This window comes from Aphis gossypii, chromosome 1, assembly GCF_020184175.1.
Source record: "Aphis gossypii isolate Hap1 chromosome 1, ASM2018417v2, whole genome shotgun sequence".
Taxonomy (NCBI): Eukaryota; Metazoa; Arthropoda; class Insecta; order Hemiptera; family Aphididae; genus Aphis; species Aphis gossypii.
In genome coordinates, this window is record NC_065530.1 from 83,639,676 (window position 1) to 83,662,082 (window position 22,407).

The 22,407-nt window shown below is 27.1% G+C and overlaps 1 protein-coding gene across 6 annotated transcripts in view; it reads right to left on the reverse strand.

Annotated features, from left to right (window-relative positions):
- The window catches only part of LOC114132118 (voltage-dependent T-type calcium channel subunit alpha-1G), a 223,109-nt gene that overhangs the window by 6,555 nt on the left and 194,147 nt on the right, over positions 1-22,407 (reverse strand). For all 6 annotated transcript variants that reach the window (XM_050198879.1, XM_050198876.1, XM_050198878.1 and 3 more), the window contains 15 exons: positions 20,905-21,092; positions 19,896-20,029; positions 18,765-18,914; positions 18,507-18,633; positions 15,092-15,324; positions 11,227-11,419; positions 10,947-11,096; positions 10,474-10,635; positions 6,651-6,869; positions 6,312-6,504; positions 6,069-6,220; positions 5,714-5,823; positions 5,437-5,567; positions 3,926-4,075; positions 3,062-3,354 (listed from right to left, as the gene is read on the reverse strand). In XM_050198879.1, coding sequence (XP_050054836.1) covers positions 3,062-3,354; positions 3,926-4,075; positions 5,437-5,567; positions 5,714-5,823; positions 6,069-6,220; positions 6,312-6,504; positions 6,651-6,869; positions 10,474-10,635; positions 10,947-11,096; positions 11,227-11,419; positions 15,092-15,324; positions 18,507-18,633; positions 18,765-18,914; positions 19,896-20,029; positions 20,905-21,092 — 2,585 coding nt within the window. The remainder of the gene's footprint in view (positions 1-3,061; positions 3,355-3,925; positions 4,076-5,436; positions 5,568-5,713; positions 5,824-6,068; positions 6,221-6,311; positions 6,505-6,650; positions 6,870-10,473; positions 10,636-10,946; positions 11,097-11,226; positions 11,420-15,091; positions 15,325-18,506; positions 18,634-18,764; positions 18,915-19,895; positions 20,030-20,904; positions 21,093-22,407) is intronic.

A 22,407-nucleotide genomic window follows, 5' to 3' on the forward strand; every position in this document is an offset into this window, starting at 1 on the left:
CAATATACGTTTTTTATATAGCAAGATACCATACATCAAAATATGGTTCACATAACCGATTTTTTAAGTGTTAAATAATTGATTTTCAAATGGTGTAAACTGGAGCGTTATATGTACTTAAAATATTTATAAAATAAATAATATTAAAAATATTGAAAATATTTTTTTTCCGTTATCATTTATAGTACATCCATTACATTCGTCATTCTAAAAAATTTAAAAACTCGGCGTACAACTCAAAATAATATGATATGTCTTGTATGTTTTTAAAGTTAGGGCAATAAAATAAAATGTAAGTAAAAAGCATTTTTAATTATAATAGAAAAGTTATTTTTGATTGAGTGATTATAGTTTTAGAATCACAATCTGAGTTGTCTCTTACAAGATGTATGACATTGTGTTGATGTATAACTACTACCACACCATTAATAACAATGTTGCATGTGTGTCAGACTCGAGACACAAACGGAAGCGCGTGGTACTTCTTCTTACGTGTAGAAGTAAATGCACGCATAGGCATTTTCGATTCCTACAGAATTTCTGAAATAATAATTACCAACACTTGGCTAAAACATTTACTTTGTGCTGTTATATCAAAATACATTACGCATTATTATTATTATTATATTATTTAATTATTAATAATTACTATTTCACATTCAACACTTATCGCCTACGGAAATTGTTCGAAGATAAAATATGATTGAAGTAAAAGAATACAACGTTTTTCTACAGAACAAATCAAATTAAATTTATTTGTTGGTTTATGAATTTCTCATAACAATAATATGTTTCATATAACTTCGAAGAAGGCATTTTAAAAATTTACGTTCGTTTTATTTGAATACTATTGTGTTATACACTTTGCGTGCATTTATTGATGAAACGAACATTTTACACAGGTACCTATATATTTTTTTTTACGAATCGAAAATTTTATTCCTTTGGCGTTTATATTGTTACTATCGCAATATTTGTTATTTGAACTGAATACCCGCGCAGTAACATTATTGTAATATATTTTATATCATTTCTCGGCTACGTGGGATGTACGTGGATAAACGATTTTACGGAGATTATATTTAAGGCTCGGTATCCCGCATACAAATTGAAATAGCTGTAATTCTAATTTTATTAGCTCCAGAGTTTTATCTGAACTGCATATTATACCCAATACACATATAGAAATTTCGAACAAAATATTATTACATTGTAGCTTAAAATATAGTTAAAAGTTTATCACGATAAAAAACAATACATTATATCTGTACATTTTTATGATAGTAAAAAAGTTGTAATGAATAATCGATAACTATAATATGATTTATTTATAACATAATCGATTAATTGATGGTCCACGTATTCCTTAGAGATTAGACTTTTGTTTTTAATGCAAAATTTTATTTAAACTAATTTGAATTATACGTATAATATTATGTTCTTTGTGGTTTTATAGTTTAAAAGGACCAGAACAAAATATAAAAATCGTTTAGACGATTTTGTCGTCGTTGCATTGTGTACAATAACTTTGACTGTCATCGTTATTTTTCATTTAAATTTTTTTTACCGTTTTTGCAGAACTTTTGAATATACCTATGAGCAAAGATAAGTTGACCTGGAATTCTGAATGAAAATACAAATGACAACAATAATAATTTATAATAACGGTAGTCATATTTGTTAATTTACAAGAAGCAAATGATATTAATTCAGAACTGGGAGTGATGATAAATATGATGGTTAAATAATTTAAATAATCGAGAGTTGGTATAAAATATTTTTAACAACAAAAGTTAATGAATATATATTATAATATTACAAAAACTTGTTGGGTCTTATATTTATACAATTATATTAGGTCCCCTAGTTGATAATAATTTTTAATATATTTTCATATTCTTCAAATTATATAAAAATATCTTTTCTTTTCGAAACAAAAAAAAAAAAAATTGACTTAAACAATGCGTGTAGTTGTAGTACTATAACCAGTTAAAAATGAATTATCCTAATGTATAGGTGTATATATTACGTCAGCAATTTTGTTTAACATTATACTTTATGGGTATTAAATATTATATTATACTATTATTGATACATATTAATATATTATACACAGTATCGAATAATATTAGTACAGCGATAAGAGAAAAAGTAGCTATACGACTATAATCATGGTTAAAAATTGGTTATATCCCATCGGATTTATGAAGAAATATGTTAAAATAAAACTTAAATTAATTTATAATAAACTTTGGGTATAATAATATTAATATAAAGTATAATATTATTTATTATTGTTAAATATTATTCACTTGATAATATTTTTATGAAACGTTATGTCTACTTATTTTTTAAAAAATTATTGTAAGAATTTTTCTTCAGTCTTAAGCATTTTATATTATTAGTATAAATGTTAAATATACATCACTAATTAAAAATAATTAATAATAATTAACTTAGTATTTTTCTTCATATATTTTTCAGACAAGTAAATTTATAATTAAATAATTATTATTACCATATTATATATTCGGTGTACTCATTAAATATACATATATATATATATATATTTAAATTTAAGTACAATTTTTTATCTCGGTTTTATAGATTTAGGTATTAGCAATAACACACGATTTTGGATTTAATAGCATAAAAATTAAATAATAACTATGATAAGTAAAACGTATATAATTACACATAATAACATAATATTATATGTATCTATTTATAATTTATGTTATCAATGAGCGTCATACGATTAGAATAGATCGTTTAAATAGACAACATGCAATTCGAACATTTATTTATTTATTTTGGCATGAGAAAATTGTATCCGGTAAGTATTCGTATCTCGAGTAATTTTTTGTCAAAGAAGGAAAGAAGACGAAGAACCCGTAAGAATAAAAGACGGTCCAAAATGGGTTTTGATTACCCCTGGTAGGAACGGGCGTGTATAACGGGACTCAAAAATCAAAAATGTTTATTTTTCTTGGACAATTAACAACAAAGACGAAGATTTTTTTAGTTAAAACAACTTATTTCACGACATGGACGGCCTTACCTGTTTGTGAGACTCCTCGAGATGTTTCATGAGAACGGCGACCACTACGTTGACCAACACGAACTGAGCCATCAGGACAAATATGACGAAGAACATGGGTGCAATGCCGTCGGCTACGCAACAGTTTTTCACGCAGTCCGCCGCGTTGTCGCAGTCCTCGCGGAGTGCATCCTTCATGATACCGTTCCAATTGTCACCAGTGGCTACTCGGAACAGCGTCAGGAATGCCATGCCGAAATTTCCAAAATGAGCGTGTTCACCCAGGCCTTGGCACGAGTGCTCGTCGCTGCACTCTGTTCATAAAATATTTGACATGCGTTGGTGATAATGTTTTAATGTTTAATATAATATAGAAAAGTATATAGAGTAATAATAATAATAATATGTTAACGATAAGGAATCAAACACTAATGTACTAAAAAGTTATTGAAATATACAGTTAAAAGATGAAATACTCGTATACAATAAAATAAGAGCCATCGATTACATATTATACTTTATAGATTAAAAAAACAGTTAACTACGATTTTGAATTTTTCTGAAATTATGGAGGAATGTATCTATATTTTTTACGAAATAATTACTTAAACGATAATAGTTTTTTTTTTTAAAATATGAATGTGTGCATTTTTGCAGTTTTGTATTTGTATCTGTTGTCTTAAGGATATTTATGTTTTGAGTAAATGTGCAAATAGATGAAAGTGAGCCTGAGACAAGTCAAACCTTGTTTGAATTCATCCTACACGGTAATCGTTATATTGTCACAGACTCACAGACTCACAGTTCTACTTGATACATTTTTCGCTTTTGAAAAATGTGAGACGTTCATACGCCATTATAACAATGCAATAATAATGCGCTTACCGAGTCTTCCAAATAATTCCACACCCAGTGCTGCGAATATGAAGAACAATAGAAAAAATAAGAGTCCTAAATTTCCCACTTGAGGTAATGCTTGCATCACAGTATCCAGAAGAGCTCTTATTCCTTTAGCCATTTTCAATAATTTTAAAACTAGAAAAAAAAATCACAACAATTATTATTATTGTACTATGATTTAATAATAAAATAATAGTTATAATAGTAAATCAATGTAATATGGTAATAATTTTCTTTATATTATGCATATTGTATTGCATCATGAACTATTTTTATGATAATATTATATTATAAAAATTTTTTTATCGAAAAAATTATTTAATAATATATAATATTTTCCAAGTTCTTATAAACAACTGGAAATAATTTGAATGGAGTATTATTCGGTTTTAGTCTACTAAACGACGTAGTTATTATTATTTAGAATAGTACTAATATTTAAAGATTTAAATATAAACCATCCAAATAAACTAGATCAAGTTAAATAAATTATTTAAGTTATGCATAACATAAATCCCAAAAGATTTATAGTATCGAAAATCGGGGAAAAGTATTTAAATATTCGTATTTCTCGAACAAATAAATCGGTTCGTTTAAATTTCGTCTTTGCTGGTAATAATACAGGTGCTTTATAGTATACACACAATACGCGTGTGCGGCTACTGCTAGCGCCATTTTTGTAATTTATGAATGTTTACTGTTTAGGTAGGAAATCCGATTTTCGTTTAATTCCTAAAGTCGTTCACGTAATAGTTATTAATAGGTGCTTAAGTTATAACAAAATAAGTTAACAATGTTTGTTTTCATAACAAAAACACATGCTCATATTATTATTGGCGTATTATGTATATTAAGATGTTTTTCTCTACATAGTGAATACACACATGCACCGCATCTACAATACGATATTTCGATCGTATGTACAGTCAAGTGTAGCGTTATTGCACTAATTGGCTACATTAAGGTACGCAAACACAGTCGATACACGACCGAAGATTATTGGCTTATATATTATTATGTGAACGTGTAGTCAATACGTTAAGGTTTGTGAGGGTAGGTTGGAGTGCACCCAAAAGTGAAAATTAAATTATACGAAACAGCCTCCAAATAGCCATTACTGCAATATAAATAAGAGGTGATTCTTTTATCACTAAACAATAATAATTGTCTTTGTGAATTATTATTATTTATTTACTTAATTTTAAGTCATTATAACATAAGATTTTTGAAAAACATTAAACTTTTTTTTATTGCCATCGTTATATGTTATGTATATGACTGAAAGAGTTCACTAAAATGTTCAAATTTACTCTGCTTATCTAAAATTTAAGTGTTTACAATATAAAATATGTACATTGACTGTAATTAATTAGTGATAATAATAAAAGACAAATTTACTTTGTATATCTACCTAAATTATATTATACATATTGCATAATATATTATGTTTGTTGTTTGAATATCTCGGTTTATATTTAAACCTAATTTATACGCACCCCTAGCGATCCTCATGACTCTCATTACTCGGATGATAGTCGGATTGATCGGTATGATTTTGGATTCTAATTCTTCCAACGTGATACCTACTATGGACAATATGACGATGCCAATGTCCAATATATTCCATCTAAAATAAATAATAGTTATATATTATAACGTTGTATCAATACAAAATTATGATGTAAAAGTGCATGGGATGAGATTGAAATCAAAGTTCTTCCTCCTCTCCTTATCCACCTTTTGTGAGGCTGTACAATGTGTACGTATACGTACTTGTCCTTTACGTAGAGCTGAAGTCCCAGTGCCAACATTTTCATCACGCACTCTAGTATGAACACGGCGGTGAAAAAATAATTGAATATTTTCAACGCGTAAGTCAACGCCTGTAAAAAAAATGGGGTGAATACTCGTGGGGTTTTTTTCAAGTATATATTTACAAATATATAGTTTGAACGTAAAACAAAAAAAATACGGGTCGATAACATTTAAGTACACGTGGAATGTATACATCACATATAACTATATATATACGAGTATGCGTATAATAAAATGTATACAGCGAGAGAAAAGCTCGTTGTAAAGATTTTTCCAAATATTATCCATAGTTGATATGTCTATAAAAACTTACTTTAGGCATCATGTAAAATTCTAGTGCCATCGTGACCACGTTAAGACCAATAACGGCAGCGATGGCCAAATCGAAATATTTAGACGTGACTACGCTGTGCACTAGTAGTCTAGCGCTGCTGTAATCTCTATAGTACGGTGGTTCGTGCATTTCTATAAAGAAACATCGCAATTTTTCAATTTATTATTTTGATTGTTTGTTTTTTTGTTTTTTTGTTTGTTATAGTATTTTTCGGAAACTCACTTCTCCGCTTTTTTTCCATTTGCTTTGCCCGTTTGGCCAGTCGCCGGACTCGTTCTTCTTTTTCCTGTTCTTCTCGGCACCGGTGAAAGTTTTCTACTACCACGCCAACAAACATGTTAAGCACGAAAAATCCAACAAGCAGTATGAACGATATAAAATACAAAAGTCGCCATTCTGAATAGTTTTCGATCGGCTGAGTGAAAAAAAAAAATTAAAATTAAAAAGGGCGAAAAAAAATCAAAAGTAATAAATATATAATGAAATTAATAGTATGTTGCGTGCTAATGAACACGCATCTTGATAAAAACTGCTATTAAAAAGATATTTTATTTCACGTACTTGTTGGTCAACTCCCACGGCGTCCAGACCCGTGTACATGATGTTTACCCAACCGTCTCTGGATGACAGTACGAATAAAGACATCAACGCCTTGCCCAGATCGTCGAAATTGTATTTTTGATTGACCCATGTGTTTTTTTTATCAGCCAAGCATTCCTTTTTGTCACGCACATGTTTTATGTTAGGGCCTTCACAGTGAAAAAACGTTCCTTTGAAAAGCTGTTAACATAAAACGATCGATTTGTTTTACGAAATTGACAAATTTTATTTTTATATTAAAAATGGCTTTCATGTCAATGTATACTATCATAATATTGATTGATACAGCTTGTTTAAATTAAATAGTAACACGGAATACTTCAATCAGGTGGCTTCAGATATTAAATTATACATTCTGGTCTAAGTTTCAAAATTATTTCTCATTTGGTATGTGCATTTGCAATAGAACCTATATTATTTTAAATGGAAATGCATATATTATAATGAAATTCAGATAGCGCTATTTTTTCAATTAACTTTGATGAGTAAACTTTTTTTTTATCTCAACAATTCAATGAATTATAGAAATTTAAAGTTTAAATAAATACCGGTTTTCCTTTATTAAAAAAAAAATTAAAAAACATTTTATAGGAAGTTGTCAGTTGATAGATATTATTTAATTTCATGTGTTCTTATCACCAGACGATTTTATATTTAAAAAATTTTTTTTTAAATAAAATAAGTTAAATTTCTCCACTGTACAAAGCCATTCAACAGAAAACTTTAAATTGCAGTAAGTCAGTCAATTAAGAAGATCTAAAAAGCATATTCATTAATGTGGCTTGAAAAAATATGATTATATGAAGTTACTAATAATAAATATCTTTTTATAAAAAGTTGTATTGTATATGCATGTACCGAAAGAGTATTTAATTATTGGAAATTGACTCAATTGACTCTTTTGTCTTTTATAATAAGTGTTATTTTAATCTATGCTCATTCGGACGAAATATTTTGTGTTACTGATATTTAATTGAAACACACTGTATATCATAAACTCGATGAGTTTATTACTTTAAAGATGACCTCAATAACACAATTTGATCACTTAATGTCAAGAGTATGCGTTGATAAGCAACAATATAAAAATCAGCGATACGCCAATTATTTTAATTAATTATAAAATTCTTTATGTAGGTACTTGATTAAATCATACATTTTGTTAATGAATTGTTCATTCCATTGAAGCATCACATGACCATAAAATAATTTAAGAGTGTATGTTATATATAAATTTATTATGTACATCGAATATTTTTGTTGTATAATATATAATATATATTTATATTGTATTTTAAGTATTATGTAATTTAATTAAAACACTAATCCTATACTGGAAAAAATGTAATAGCTCAGGTTATAATATATATATATATTATATTTTATACAGGATACGGTGATCGATAAATAAAAAAATATTCACATTTTATTATTAAGTACGTACATTTTAATTTGGAAACTCTTCTTTGAAAGTGAGCTTTAAAATAAGAAACAAGCGAAAAATAAACTATTTAAGTACATTTAAAATTCTGAGTAGAGTGATGAATGCATTGGTTTTACAATGATGTGAATATTTTGGCGATATATTTATGGTAATAGAGGGAAGTCTATTACTTATAACTGTTAATGAAATAAAAGCTTTATATTTATAATTTTTATGGTGTTGATACGACGTATTAATTGGAAGCAATATTTTGATTTAAGTAATTTAGTATAACAGATGATGGCGTTCTGTTTCTTTTTAGCAAAATGAGCGACTGAAATAAAAATTGTTTCAATAATGATATAATTAATGATTGTTATTTAATAATATTACATACATACAAAAAAATTGCACATTTAATTTACATCGATTAAGTTTATTTCGATTTGTTTTATACCTACAAGATTATTATTTTAGTTGATTAAGTCCTTAAGAGAACAAATAACTACGTTTTAAAAATTAAATCAAATAGTAAACTTTATCGATAATATTATTTTAATTGATGTTTCATAGATTGACTTTGAACTTGCAATCTACCTAACTATTAATTATTAATGTATAATATTATACAGTTAATATATAGTTAATAGGTAGGTGTCTATTATATTACATTATGACGCATACATTTTGGCGAGTGCATAACACTCCATTAACTTTTGACTCGTGTCTAAGGGACAGGGTATACGACTATACGAGTACAGAACTATTAAAACATACCTAACTACACGCAAACTATAATATTATATTGTAACACGAAGTGTAACGTGAAAATACTTAACGTCAGATTTGATTTAATAGATACAAACTAGAATTCTAGATGTTAATTGAAATGGCTACGGAGTTATATCTAACCATATCATTTATTTATGTATTTACTCAGACATGTTTACTGATTTAGTATGAACCTATGTTTACTTGTGTATATACACCTCCAAATTAGTATGGCTTACGAAATACTAATTTTATCACTTATGTATGCTTCAATCTAGGTACTAAAATATACATTTTTTGTAAAACGAACAAAATCGAAATTCTTCAATTTTTCTAGTATTTATGAAATCTCGTAAACCGAAATTCAATCAGTTATTTTTTAGTTATTTAACTTTTTATACTTAGGATTTATAAGTATAGGTTTGGAATCAGAAGTTATGAAGTCTATGTTAATTAAAATATCATAGTAATTATTAATTTATCAATTAATATCATTTGAAAAAATTGCCTGAGTATAATAAATATAAGATTCTAATTTTAATAAAATCTATTTTATGTATACTATACTATCTACTATACCATATAATTTATAATATATACTAAGCATTATAACAGTTTAATTATTCAGAAATTAATTGTTTACATTTTTATATAGATAAATACCTATGTCAAAATAAAATGTTCTAAAAAATCATCTGTTTAATAGCAAAAATGGATTAAGTGGTTATTATTTGAAAAATAAAGTTTATTTCATAAAATGATATTATTTTTTTGAATATCATAACAAATTTAATGTAAGTAGGTAAATTCAAAGTTCAGTTTTTAAAAAAAAAAAAAAAATGTAATAATTAATATGTACATAATTAAATAAATCACGGTGGTGAGCATACTCACAATCTAACACTCTACTCTTACTCTGTGAAAATATTATTTTAATATAATAAAAAACAATAATATATCTTTACCAATAATAAATCCATTAAAATTAGAGATTAGGATCTAGATCAGTAGACTTGTAAATTGTTTATTTATAATTTAAAAAAAAAAATAGGCTAGGTACTTGATAAGAATAAACTATCACTTTTAATTTAGAAAAAAAAATGTGAATTGATTAGTTGTTTTATCAGGTTATTGCATGTTAGATTTTAATGAAAAGTTAATTTGTTAGATTTTAATGGAAAATATTATAATTAAATTACGTATATATATATGTACATAAAAAAAGATTCCTTCAAAATCTAGAAAAGATTTTAATTAAATTATCTTACAGAATCAAAATTGAATTAGATTAATTCTAAAAGATCTAATTTTCTTTTAGCTTTTACGTCTAAAATGGCGCAAAAGATAAACTATTCCCTTTATAATTAGTTTTAATTATCAACATTTAAAGGTTTAAGTGTAAAAGATTATTTAAATTTAAATTAAAGTTATTTTAATAAGTAGATATTGATTTTAGAATTTATTTTTATCAATAATTAAAAAAAAAAAAAAACTTTTACGTTTTTCATAGCATGCGAATTGTCAGCCAACTACAATCTTAAAATTTTATATCATAAGCTTAAAGAAAATTCATATCTTTAATATACTCACTTGAACTCCTAAAATACCGAAAATTATGAAAAATGTACAACAAATCAGTACTATGTTGCCTATTGGCCTCAATGATGACAGCAGTGTCTGAACAACTAATTTTAGGCCCGGGGCCCTGTTGATCACTCTCAACGGTCTCAGCGATCGTAATAGTCTAAACACCTGCGAAAATACCAGTTAACACAATTTTATTATGTGACAATGCAACGATAAAAAAAATAATCTAATTTTGTAATATTATATAAAAGAGGGAATTATAATTGGAACATGCAATGCGCGTTTTTTTCGATTCATAAGTAGGTGTTTGAGAAATTGTTCAATAAATGTCCTATATCGCATTAACGAAAAGGGCCACGTAACTTTTTTTGTTGTACACGAAAAGTACATTTATACTACGAGTTATGAAATAAATATATATAAGTGATGTAAATATTAATCGTGTCTATACCTTACTATAAATCACGCGTACTTACTCTTAGTATTCCAAAGATTTTTGGGCTGCTTTCGGAGATCAATGACATGAGCAAATCTATGATGGACACTACTACGAGTAATCCGTCCATGATGTTCCAACCAGACTTAAAATATGGTTCACTGCCGTAGAACATGCTCGCGGCTACAACCTATGTGGCGCATCGACAAATCAAACGCAAGCGGGGCAACAAAAAACAAACAAATAACAACGCAATCAGATTAGGTCCGCCTAGGCGGTGGTTATAAATAAATTGTAATCCAAAAAGAGGCCAATTTTACTTTGACAAACATCTCGAGCGCAAACACCACGGTGAAAACGTAATTGGCCGTACCCAAAAACGTTCTCTCGTTGCTATCGGGTGGTATGTTCGGTCTTTCCATGGCCAACGTAATGCAGTTCAACGCTATAAACGTAAGCACTGCGTTGTCGAACCATTTTTGCTTGATGAACTTTCCACACGATTGCCTGAAACTTGATTACACACATTTCGTCAATATAAGCATTGCAAGTATAAGTAAGATCTATATATATAGATATTTTTTTTTTTATTACGAATCTCAGAAAATACAATATAGGATATATTATTATACAACATGTTTAGTTTTTAATTTGACAAAGAATAGATAATAATTAAAAAAAAATCTTGAAGTTCAAATATAAAAATACTCTTTTATGTATGGCACTGCAATTATCTTAATTACCAATTTTTGGAGTGATTAATTTTTTTTTATGGAGGTGTAGAGTTGGTACTGTGAGAAATTAACAGGTATCTAGACACTTAATTATTGTTGATTTATATTAAATTTATAAGACCTATACTAAATATTATTGTATCAACATGCATTGAAATGATTCAAAATAAAATAATTTAAGGTTTTATATCACATAGAATTTATAAATTAGGAAAAAATAAAATCATAATATTATGATTGATAAACAGTTTATTAAAATTCAATTAATAAGTGTAATAAGTTGTTTATTTTTATCAACGTCTAAGAAACTGTATTTTTTATGACTCAATAATGCCAGGTCCTCTTTTAAATTGATAGGTACAATATTAAATTCTTATGTTAATTTTTACGAGTGTATCGATCTAATTGTTTTGAAGTGACGAAATTTAAATTTAAAATATATTTTAAGTCAGTTACGTTTGTATTTAATTGTATACAGAATAGTGTATTGTTAACAAAAAATAACTTATTAATTAATATCAAGAAAGCACAAAAGTAGGAAATAATTTAAAGTTGTATTACTTTTTACTTGTTTAATTTTATATATTTAATTTATATTATAGTTTTTTTGAGGATTTGGAGCTTGGAGATTTTTTTTTATTAATTTTTATGTAATATAAGAGTTACTTGTCAAATTTGACGAATTTTACTTAGTTAATATGAATCAATACTTATAATAGCAAACAACAATAGTTTTTAGACTTAGTGAAATCTACCACAGTAACTATACCAAATATAAGCTTACTAATAAATAATAATTTATTTTTTAATCATTTTTTTTCATAGTTCTATATCATTGTATATTAAATTCATATCTAAACATTATACATATTTACTAAACAGTTAAAATTATCTGATATAATAGTTTAAAATTGACTACCTAGTTTATTTTTGTTCTATTCATAGCATTACATCATAATTTGAATTGGTCCTATAACTTACTTTACTGTAATGATTGTTGGAATAAAATCTTTTGTATTTTTAAGATATTTTTTAGTTTAGTATTAAAAGAATCACCCTGTATCAATAATGTGTATGATGTATAATATGTATGCATTGCAAATGTGTGTTAATTATGGTTTATATTTTAGCATCCGTGATTATAGTATACGACCGACTTTCTACAACCAGATCTGTACGTATGTTATATTATGGTATAAATGCGGCTTTATATTATTGTGGTTAAATACACGAGTATGTGTCGTATTGGACTTGGTCAAAGGGCTACAAGCAATAATTATGCAAATCTCCCTGTCATCAGACAGGACATAACGTATTGGGTTAATATACGCGAAACGAAATAATATTGGTACTCGCAGAGTATAGGGAAATTTATTTATAAATTCTCGAATTTCGTGCCCACTCCTCGCCGTCATATTCACTATGCGCACACATAAAACACCCTTATAATTATTTCAGTACACTGTTTGTTTTTAAATCCGTTCCCGCGAGGGTCGGGAAGATTAACTTATGAATATTATATGGAATTTTCTATTCGTGAGTCGTCGCGTGGCATGCCGGCCCGCCGGCGCACAGTTATTTTTTAACGGACATCGGTGGTCAATAATATGCTGCAGGATGTTTGTATATTATTATAATAATATACGGGAGTACTATATAAAACTCATTTCCTGCGTCAGTCTGTTGTCTTTGCTGCACGCAAAAGGGTGTATCAAACAGTATAAAATGTGTAAATATTATTAAAACATAATATATAGATCTACCCACTGTGTCGGCAAAAGTTTTGGCGTGCAAACGTACTAATATTGAGGGTGGGTGGTAATCGTTGGACAAAAGAATAGGCAAAAAAATTGCTACAGACAGATAATTATTGCCATGGCTCGTAGGACGACTCGACTCGGTTCGTTTTCATATACGCGCGCTACACAAGGAATAATCGACCAAAAGTTGTCGGTGTGCTTTTGCAAAAGACGCGTATATTATAATATAGATACCGCTGTTGTATAAGTAGCACAAATGCACCATAAACGCTGTCCATTTTCGAAATCTCATATATGCGATGGTCATTTGAAATAATACAATGTTCCATTCCACGACACGTTCGAAATTGCAAAAGTGCATTGGCTAATACGACTGTTCATGATTACACGTCGTGTCGGGCTTAAAGGGCTCGTGTACGTGTGCAAGCATAATAATAATATCACGAGTATATTATTATAATACATAGTGTTATTATCATCACATGCGTTATGACATAGTCGTACGAAACTAAAATAAATGAATGCGTTTAAAGAGAGGAAGTTGGGTGTATAATGTATACAAAATGTCTAGGAGCAGTAAATTTAAATGGTGGAAATAAGATATGGTTGCGAATTGTGATAGTTTATTAATATAATTTATAACTTAGTCAAACGATGAAATAATTTAATAATATTATTTATCGATCATAATAAAAAGTATAATAAGTAATAACCTATGGTAAAATAACATGTATGACAATAATATGTATTACGCTTGATAATAAGGCCCTTAGTGATTTCCGGTTTTCCCGGTTGTTTAATGATAAAATAGGTAAAACACGGTCAAACCGGACGTGGATACAAGAGAACACGAAAGCGATCTCTCCACCAATAGAAAAAAGAAAAATGTATACTTAAGTAGGTATGGGTGCATGTGTAAATAATTAATTTTTTATAGTAGCAAAAACGTATTACACTATAACCTTAAATTATTATAATATTATAGTAGGTACCTATTATTATGTTAAAGTTTGTCGATAATTATTAGGTACATAATAGGTACGTTGTGTGTATATTTATTTTTATTTATAACTAATTATTGTAGTATAACTCGTAATTATTTTAATTTTTAATCGCAAAATAAACAAAACAGTATTTTTTAATTGTCGACCTATAATTTAATATTATTATTTTTATCTATATTAACTTAGAAAGAATTTTCATTTACAATTCACAAATTTTTAAAATGTTTTTTTGAAACTTTATTTTTGTAGAGTGTATATATATATGAATATAAAATGTCATATATTCTACAGTGTTTAATATTGTACGTTCATAATTTATTAAATCCGTCCCCTCCACTAATAAATGCTCTAGATCGGAGCCATCATTAAATCCCTCGTCAATCATTTATGCAGTGATATTATTGTCATACTAATCTATAACGGTTGCGCGTGTTATCTTAATCACTCCATCCTGCAACCACCCATTATATAGATTTAGAGTTTCCACGTTTTCTACAAACGCACGGTGTATTAAATAATATTATAGAAAATATGTATAATATATAATACGTGAGACGTACGCATGTGTACAGTGGTGATTGTGTAATATATTATGTCTGATGTCATATTATTATATTGTATTGTGTAAATATAAATGGCAGGGTGGTACGTGTGACGCGTGTAAAACGTGTGTTGTTTCCGGCTTACCCGTGTTCCGGTGGAAATATGTACAGCGAATATTCGGCCCGGTCCTTGAGCCAACCCTTTTCCTCGAAGAAATAGAATACCTTGCGAACGTTTACTTTAGCAGTGCTAGACTCAGCGTCGCAGTCGCAACACGGTTCAGACGACTTTTCGTCCGCCGGCCCTGCGCACCCTTCCGTGTCACACGGCTGACAGCAGTTGTACTGACAACCGGACATAACATAATTGACTGTGCTCTGTAAAAGATGGTAAAATAAATAAATAAATAAATAAATAAACCCAACGAAAACAAACTCGGCGTGATGATATATATATATATATATTACCTATAAATATTAAACGCTAAAGGCACAGGCGACATAAAGGTATTATGGTTTTAGCTGTGGTCATATTATATACAATTTATTGTCTGGAACATTCATTGCTTGGCAGAGAGGGGACTTTTAACATTTAAAAATACTTATCGATAAAAATATTATTTTCACTTCGCTCGAATACACAATACCGTTACAGTTACAGAACAGTTGTTAATATTACAAAAATACTTATACTTTTTATTTATTTTTTTTGTTTTACAGATACATAATATATCAAAATAATATAGTCCTTTATCATAGTAATCAACAGTAGTGGTTTTTCGAATTTTATTTTTAATCATAATATTCACCATTTTTACTAAGAAAATATTTTTTAAGTACTATTTCTATGAACAATATTCGTTAAAGAAAATATTAAATTATTTTTTTCATTATATTTCAGTAGGCTTTGAATGTTTTTAATGAGGAAAGCTATCCTGTCGATGGCTTACACCGCAGTGTATATAATGAAGTAATAGTTTGCACGTGGATCTAAAAGGTTGTGTAAGTTTGTCACAAAACTACATAATAGTATTGAAATTAAATTATACTATTTCAAAGGTGTTTGACTAACGTTATCCAAGAGCAATAGTGTATTATACAGATATTATAAAAAGTATTGACAGTATATTATGTCATCGTGATAGTTTCTGATGGGGTTTCATTCCGTTAACAAAATGCAACGATGATATACGTCCCTTGGTGTCTGTTCGTTGCCTTTTTACTGACACGATGTGTACGCGTCACGTATGTCCAAAAGTTGACGAGGTCGGTGGTGTAAATAATCCTTCTCCCCGAAGTGTAAAGTCGTAATGACAATAATATTAAATTTCGAAAACTTTACTGACTGTGTTTGTGTTATTTTTCTTTTCTTCCGGCGGCAACACACCATCAAAGTGGCGCCGTTATGTATACGACGTGACGTTACATCATTTCGCAGTACGTTAAATTCCGACTCTACGTCGCGCAATATATTATATAGTTTATTGTATATATATACCGCGTGTGGCTACTCGAGTATGTGTTTCTACTGTTCCTGAACCCACTAAGTTCATTTTCCCTGCCAAATACTCAGTCTGTAAACTAGCGCGTACGATTGTAATTGGTATTCTCCGCAAGTGAGTTTTTTTAATTCACTATCGCAGTCGTAACATTAATAATAATATTTTTGTTGATTGAGAAATTCGTTTAAATCTAACGAACCAATTTATTAATGGTCACTATATTTTGATGTCAAAGATTCACGGACCGGTGATTTTTCATTTATCTTCTACAGTTCACTGGGAGTAAGCGCTTGTTTAAAACAATAAGCTATTACAGTATTATACTGCTCATTTATCAAAAGATATATAAAAGTTTACAAAAGATCTGACCATTTCTGAATTTTTATAGTTATTTTAAAAATAGTTATTATTATTATTATTATTTTTTTATTTTATTTATTTATTTATAATAAACGGGTAATAACCCTTTTGTGTGAACAGTATCAGGTTTACATTTATAAGTATTAAGAGTAAGTACAAAAAATAAAAGTAAGACAAAAAATAATGAAAATACAGTTTCAAAATAATAATAATTAGACAGTGGTAATGGATAATGATAATACAAAACAGCAATACATTAATAATTACATAATAACAATAATTAATTTACAATTAAATTTAAAGCTAAATATACATTTCTATTAAAAACAGTACTTGACATAAAGAAAAAATCTATATGTTCAGTAATAAGATTTGCTAAATTTAATGCTCTAGGGAAGAAAGAAAAGGAGCTATAATTATTTTTGTAGAATGGTACATGAAATAGATTTGAATTTCTTAAACGATGGTTTGTTATATTAAACTCTATCATAGAGAGCAATTTATTTCTTTTTTAGATATTAAATATTAAAACCTATATTTTGATTGTATGGATAAATAAATACGAGTGATCAAGATTCTAATACTTTTTAACATTTTCAAAAAAAAAATTATCAAGGAGTAGGACCAATAGTTAATTGTTTTATAACGAGGGGTACCTTTTTTAACGTTGTATAATGCGTTCAACGTATTTATAATAATTGTAATATTATCAAAAATTTTATTTTAACGTTGTTGCCAGCATATTACATCCTGTGTCAAATTATTATTCGATCGACCCGAGTGTTAACGTTTTGAAAAGTAATGATCTATTATTTTTAATTAATTGTAAACACTGCTATTTATAAAACTACCAATGAAATTGTCGATTACAATTGATGTTTATTTATATACACATTGATATTGTCCATGGACAGAGTCGTCGGGCTAATACATTTAAACTTGGAATTATATGATTATGTAATCCAGTAGCGTACACAAGATTTTTAAATGAAAGGAGATAGAAAATTAGATTTCAGAGTTAACCACAGGGTTAAAGCCCTTCGGCCAATACCACCGCCAGTCACCACCCATCATGGCAACAATAGAATATATATTAAATTTAAATAAATTGTATTCTTTCTATGTCTCGTATTTAATAAATAATAGTTTTAATTTTTACGATTAAATAAATTTTCTTGATTTTTGAGACATAACATTAAGACATTTTTCGCGGATTATATAGCTGTTTGAGATTGTTTCAAACAATATTTTTCCACGAGAGATAAAATTTATTTTTTTTTAAATTTAAAATAATTTATTATGATGACATTTTATGAATTCACGTCATTTACAATAAAAATTTTCCTACACTACTGTTATAGATTTTTTGATTAGACAATTTAAATTTTTAAACATGTATATTGTATGGTGAAAACTTGATAGAAAAAAAATGTTAAATTTTTACCGTAATTATTTTTATTATTTTTTTAAATTTCTTAATATACATATTCATTTTTAAATGTATTTGAATAAACATTTTTTACTTTCTGTTCTAAGTTCTGCATTTTTTAGCGGTAAAAATGTATGATTAATTAATGTTTCGCGTGGGATTTATTTATTTTTGAGATTAAAATTATATAATTTGAAACCAGAGTAATATTTAATGTTCTAAGATTACAGGTAGGTACTTGATAAATATTTGCATTATAAATTGATTACCTGCTGTACAGTAGATGGAGATCTTTCAATAGTATTATATTCGGACAGCATATTGTTCCCCGCACGAAAATTTGGTGATGGACTTTTGGAAACGCCGCCATTACATTGAGAGTGGTCTTGTCCACCACTAAATACGAAACAACCACAATATATAATATTAATTTACAAATACTTTTTTCACAACAGTTATGTTAGAAATATTTTCACAGAAACATATTATAATATTTTAAATATTTATATGATATACAAATTTTTTACCCTGAATTCATTGAATGGCTATTATTCAAAACCAGTATTCCTTGGTCGTCATTTTCACATTCTACGTTACTAAATTTTGACTTTCGTCTCAATGAGGGTCTCGAGATTTTCCACGAATATCGTCTTTGAAGTTTTTCACCATTTTCTCCACTGTAAACAGTTATTTTTTTTTATATAAAAATATAGTTCTAGTGTTCGTACAGTTTCCCAAGGTGACGGTCAGTATACGTTTATTATTACACACATTTTGCGCGTATCATGTTACACGTAGGTATATGTAGTCAAAAAAGGTTGTTGGAAAAAAAATAATGTATATTATACAGTATAAAGATGCACATGATAAGTATAATACTACAGAATATGTGCAAGTATATTTATTAAACACTAAATACAAGTTTATTATAGCAACAAAATATATAAATTTTTATAACCAACATTTATTTTCAGAAGTATGAAAAAAATGAGCATAAATAAAATGAAAAACAAAAAAAAAAAATGATAACTATAAAATTACAATATATGTCGTGTCACGAAACTAAGGGTATTTTTAAAAATAAGATTTGGCACTATTAGATATTTACAAACAGAAAATTAATTTAGACGTCTTTTTCATGTTATAATACACGAGCATTTTACGTTTCAAACATCCCTTATTAATTTAATTTACTTCAAGATATTCAAAATTTTTCAAAAGATAGAAGTTCTGTATTGTCCATTGTTTTTAGAATGTAACTCTCAGGACCCCCATTCATCATAAAAACCCTTTGTGTAAAGAACCACCAGGGTATAAACTATAAAGTAGGGTGCATGCAAGTCCAAACTTTCACTTTTAAATAATATTTCAAAGATAAAAACCAAAAAATGTAACTCTTTTATGCTTTAAATATTAAAATAACAAGCGTAGGTAATTAATTATAGTAATTATACTATGATATTGTACGTGGTATGTTCTAGCGTAATGATTCAAAATCACACGTAAGAAATTAAATTTATTCCACGAATAACTTTCCAACTTAATTAATTTTCTTTTTAAATTTAATAAATATTTTAAGCGCACCTTAAGTAACCCTATCAAATGGTGCAAAGTATATTTTAATGAATTAGTTACATAATTTTATAGATTATATTTACCTATAAGAAATGTCTTCCGGTATAGTTTCAAAACTTTGATTCACTACTAACTTTTGTGGACTGGAGATCTGCGGAGGTCTGTTGTTGATTTTAGGAAACTTGGAAACACTCTGTAAGCTATTTGTTGACGAACGCTATTAAAAATAATATACAACAAATATATTAATTATTGATAATTTAAACATAATTTAAACAGTTTTATATGTCCATGTATGAAAGATAAATAAATAAGTATCTGATTTATTATATGAAACGGTATATATAGTTAATATTATTATATTATACATTTCTTTAAATAGGTACAAAAAATGTATTTATGTGGTTTCAAAAATTAAACTATATAACAATTTAATTTGATCTTTAGTACATCAAACTATTACAAATGTTAAATTGAACTTATTCATAACTTATTTTGTATAGTTATATTTCATTTTTTCTACACAGTAAAAGTTTTTGTTTTAAAACAGGATAAATCTTAATCAACCTTTGTTCTGAGAAGTTTTTGGAATGTGAAAGTCTATCATTACTATCAAATAGCCATATTATAATATCTATTACCTAAGTCATATTATGTATAGTCCTTTTTTTTTAAATCACTTCATATATTACTATTATTAGTTATGTTAGTCGCATAAAATTTAATTAAAATATTCAAACAATAAATACAATAAGTTAAAATACATTATAAATAAATAATTCAGTTAATATCAATGAATCAATTTTAAGAGGTATATACTGTTTTATTTATATAAATCCACATTTCAAACGATAAAAAATAAAATCAGAATGAAAAGTATTTTAGAGAACTTATATATAATATATTTCATTGTGCATAAATGATTGATTATTATTTATTAAATAAACAGATAATTTAATGATATCCACTAAAAGCAAATTGTAATGACTAAAGGAGAGTTTTGTTTGTATAATAATATTGTTTTAGTATCTTATGGTTTAAACAACAGTTCACTAGTTACTACTTATAACATGTAACGAGCATTTTACAAACCACTGAACAGTCAATCGAATCAATCGAAAATCCGCTTCCATTTGTGTCAAACGGCAAAAATGTATACGGTGTTAGTGACTGAAATCGTCGAAAATCCCTTGATTCATGAGCAGCATTTGGCGAGTCTTGTGGTGTGGCCGCCGTATGTGTGATTATTGGTGGAGGTGGAGCAATTACTAATGAAGTGTCTATCATCACAAAAATAAAATAATTTTTTTGAATTTAGTTTATTATAATATTATTAATTTTCCTAGTTTTTACACATTAAGTAAGCTTCTATTTACTAATAGTTAGATGTTGACAAATCTAAACTACGAATACAGTCAGTGTAATCAAATTATAAATATTTATTTCAATTTATCATTTTAAATAGAAGAGTAACGTTTTACATTATATTTTATAGGCAATATATTACTACTTTATTCGGATTAATTAGTCTATAATATTGTTATTATAAACAATATCATAGTAATTTCAAATAAAGCATTAAATTTCACATATCATCAATACATCAAAGAAAATCAATCAGTCAATAGATTATGTATTGTATACATCAAAACACATTAAAAGAACAAAAGAACAAAATATTAAATTGTTTTCATCAATATAATTATTGATTAATTTTTTTTTGTTATTTAGTATTTTTTCATATCGGTTTTTAAATAAAATAAAAAATGGGATAACGCTGATTTAATTCTCATATATTTTAAACATGTAAAATAGGTAAAAATAAATTGTATTATTATGTGTTGTATAATTTATTATACATTCAAGAACGTTTAGTAGGAATTATTTTAAAAGAACCTAAATTATTATTATATTATTGTAGTTAAAAATGTTGATTAATTTGCATAGTTAATTTCACCTAAAATCATTTAAAATATTGGTTGAATACATTTTATTCTGATTGTCATAATAATAATACAAATATATTGTACGGCATACAAAGCATACGTGAGTGTTTAACAACACTTTTTGTCTATTTTTAATAAAGTTTTGAATTCAATTGGGAAGAGGAAAGTACATACTTTACATATAAATAAATAATAATAGTCCAAGTTTAGAATACAAAGAATATAATATTATATTATCTTGTTCGTAGAACTTATTTCAATTTAAATAAAACTAATCAAAATAGTTTTGTCGTATTCATAACAAGCCTATCTAGTTCATCAACCTTTTTTATATATGCGAGTATATTATTATATAATTGTTTTAATTGATGGACATTTAAATATGGATTGAATCTAAGAAATATTCCTCATTCAAATTAAGTGTTTATTCTTTAATATTATACTGAAGTACATATATTGTAGATTAATCAGGTATTATTATACCTTATTATTATATTAATGCTTAGTATGAAAGAACTGTTGCTGTAAAAATAATATAAACTACATTTATTTTATTAATAACTGAATAAAAACTGAGATATAAATACATAATATTGAGGATGTTTGTACACCCTGCATATAGTACGAAAATAAAATTGTGAAATTCAAT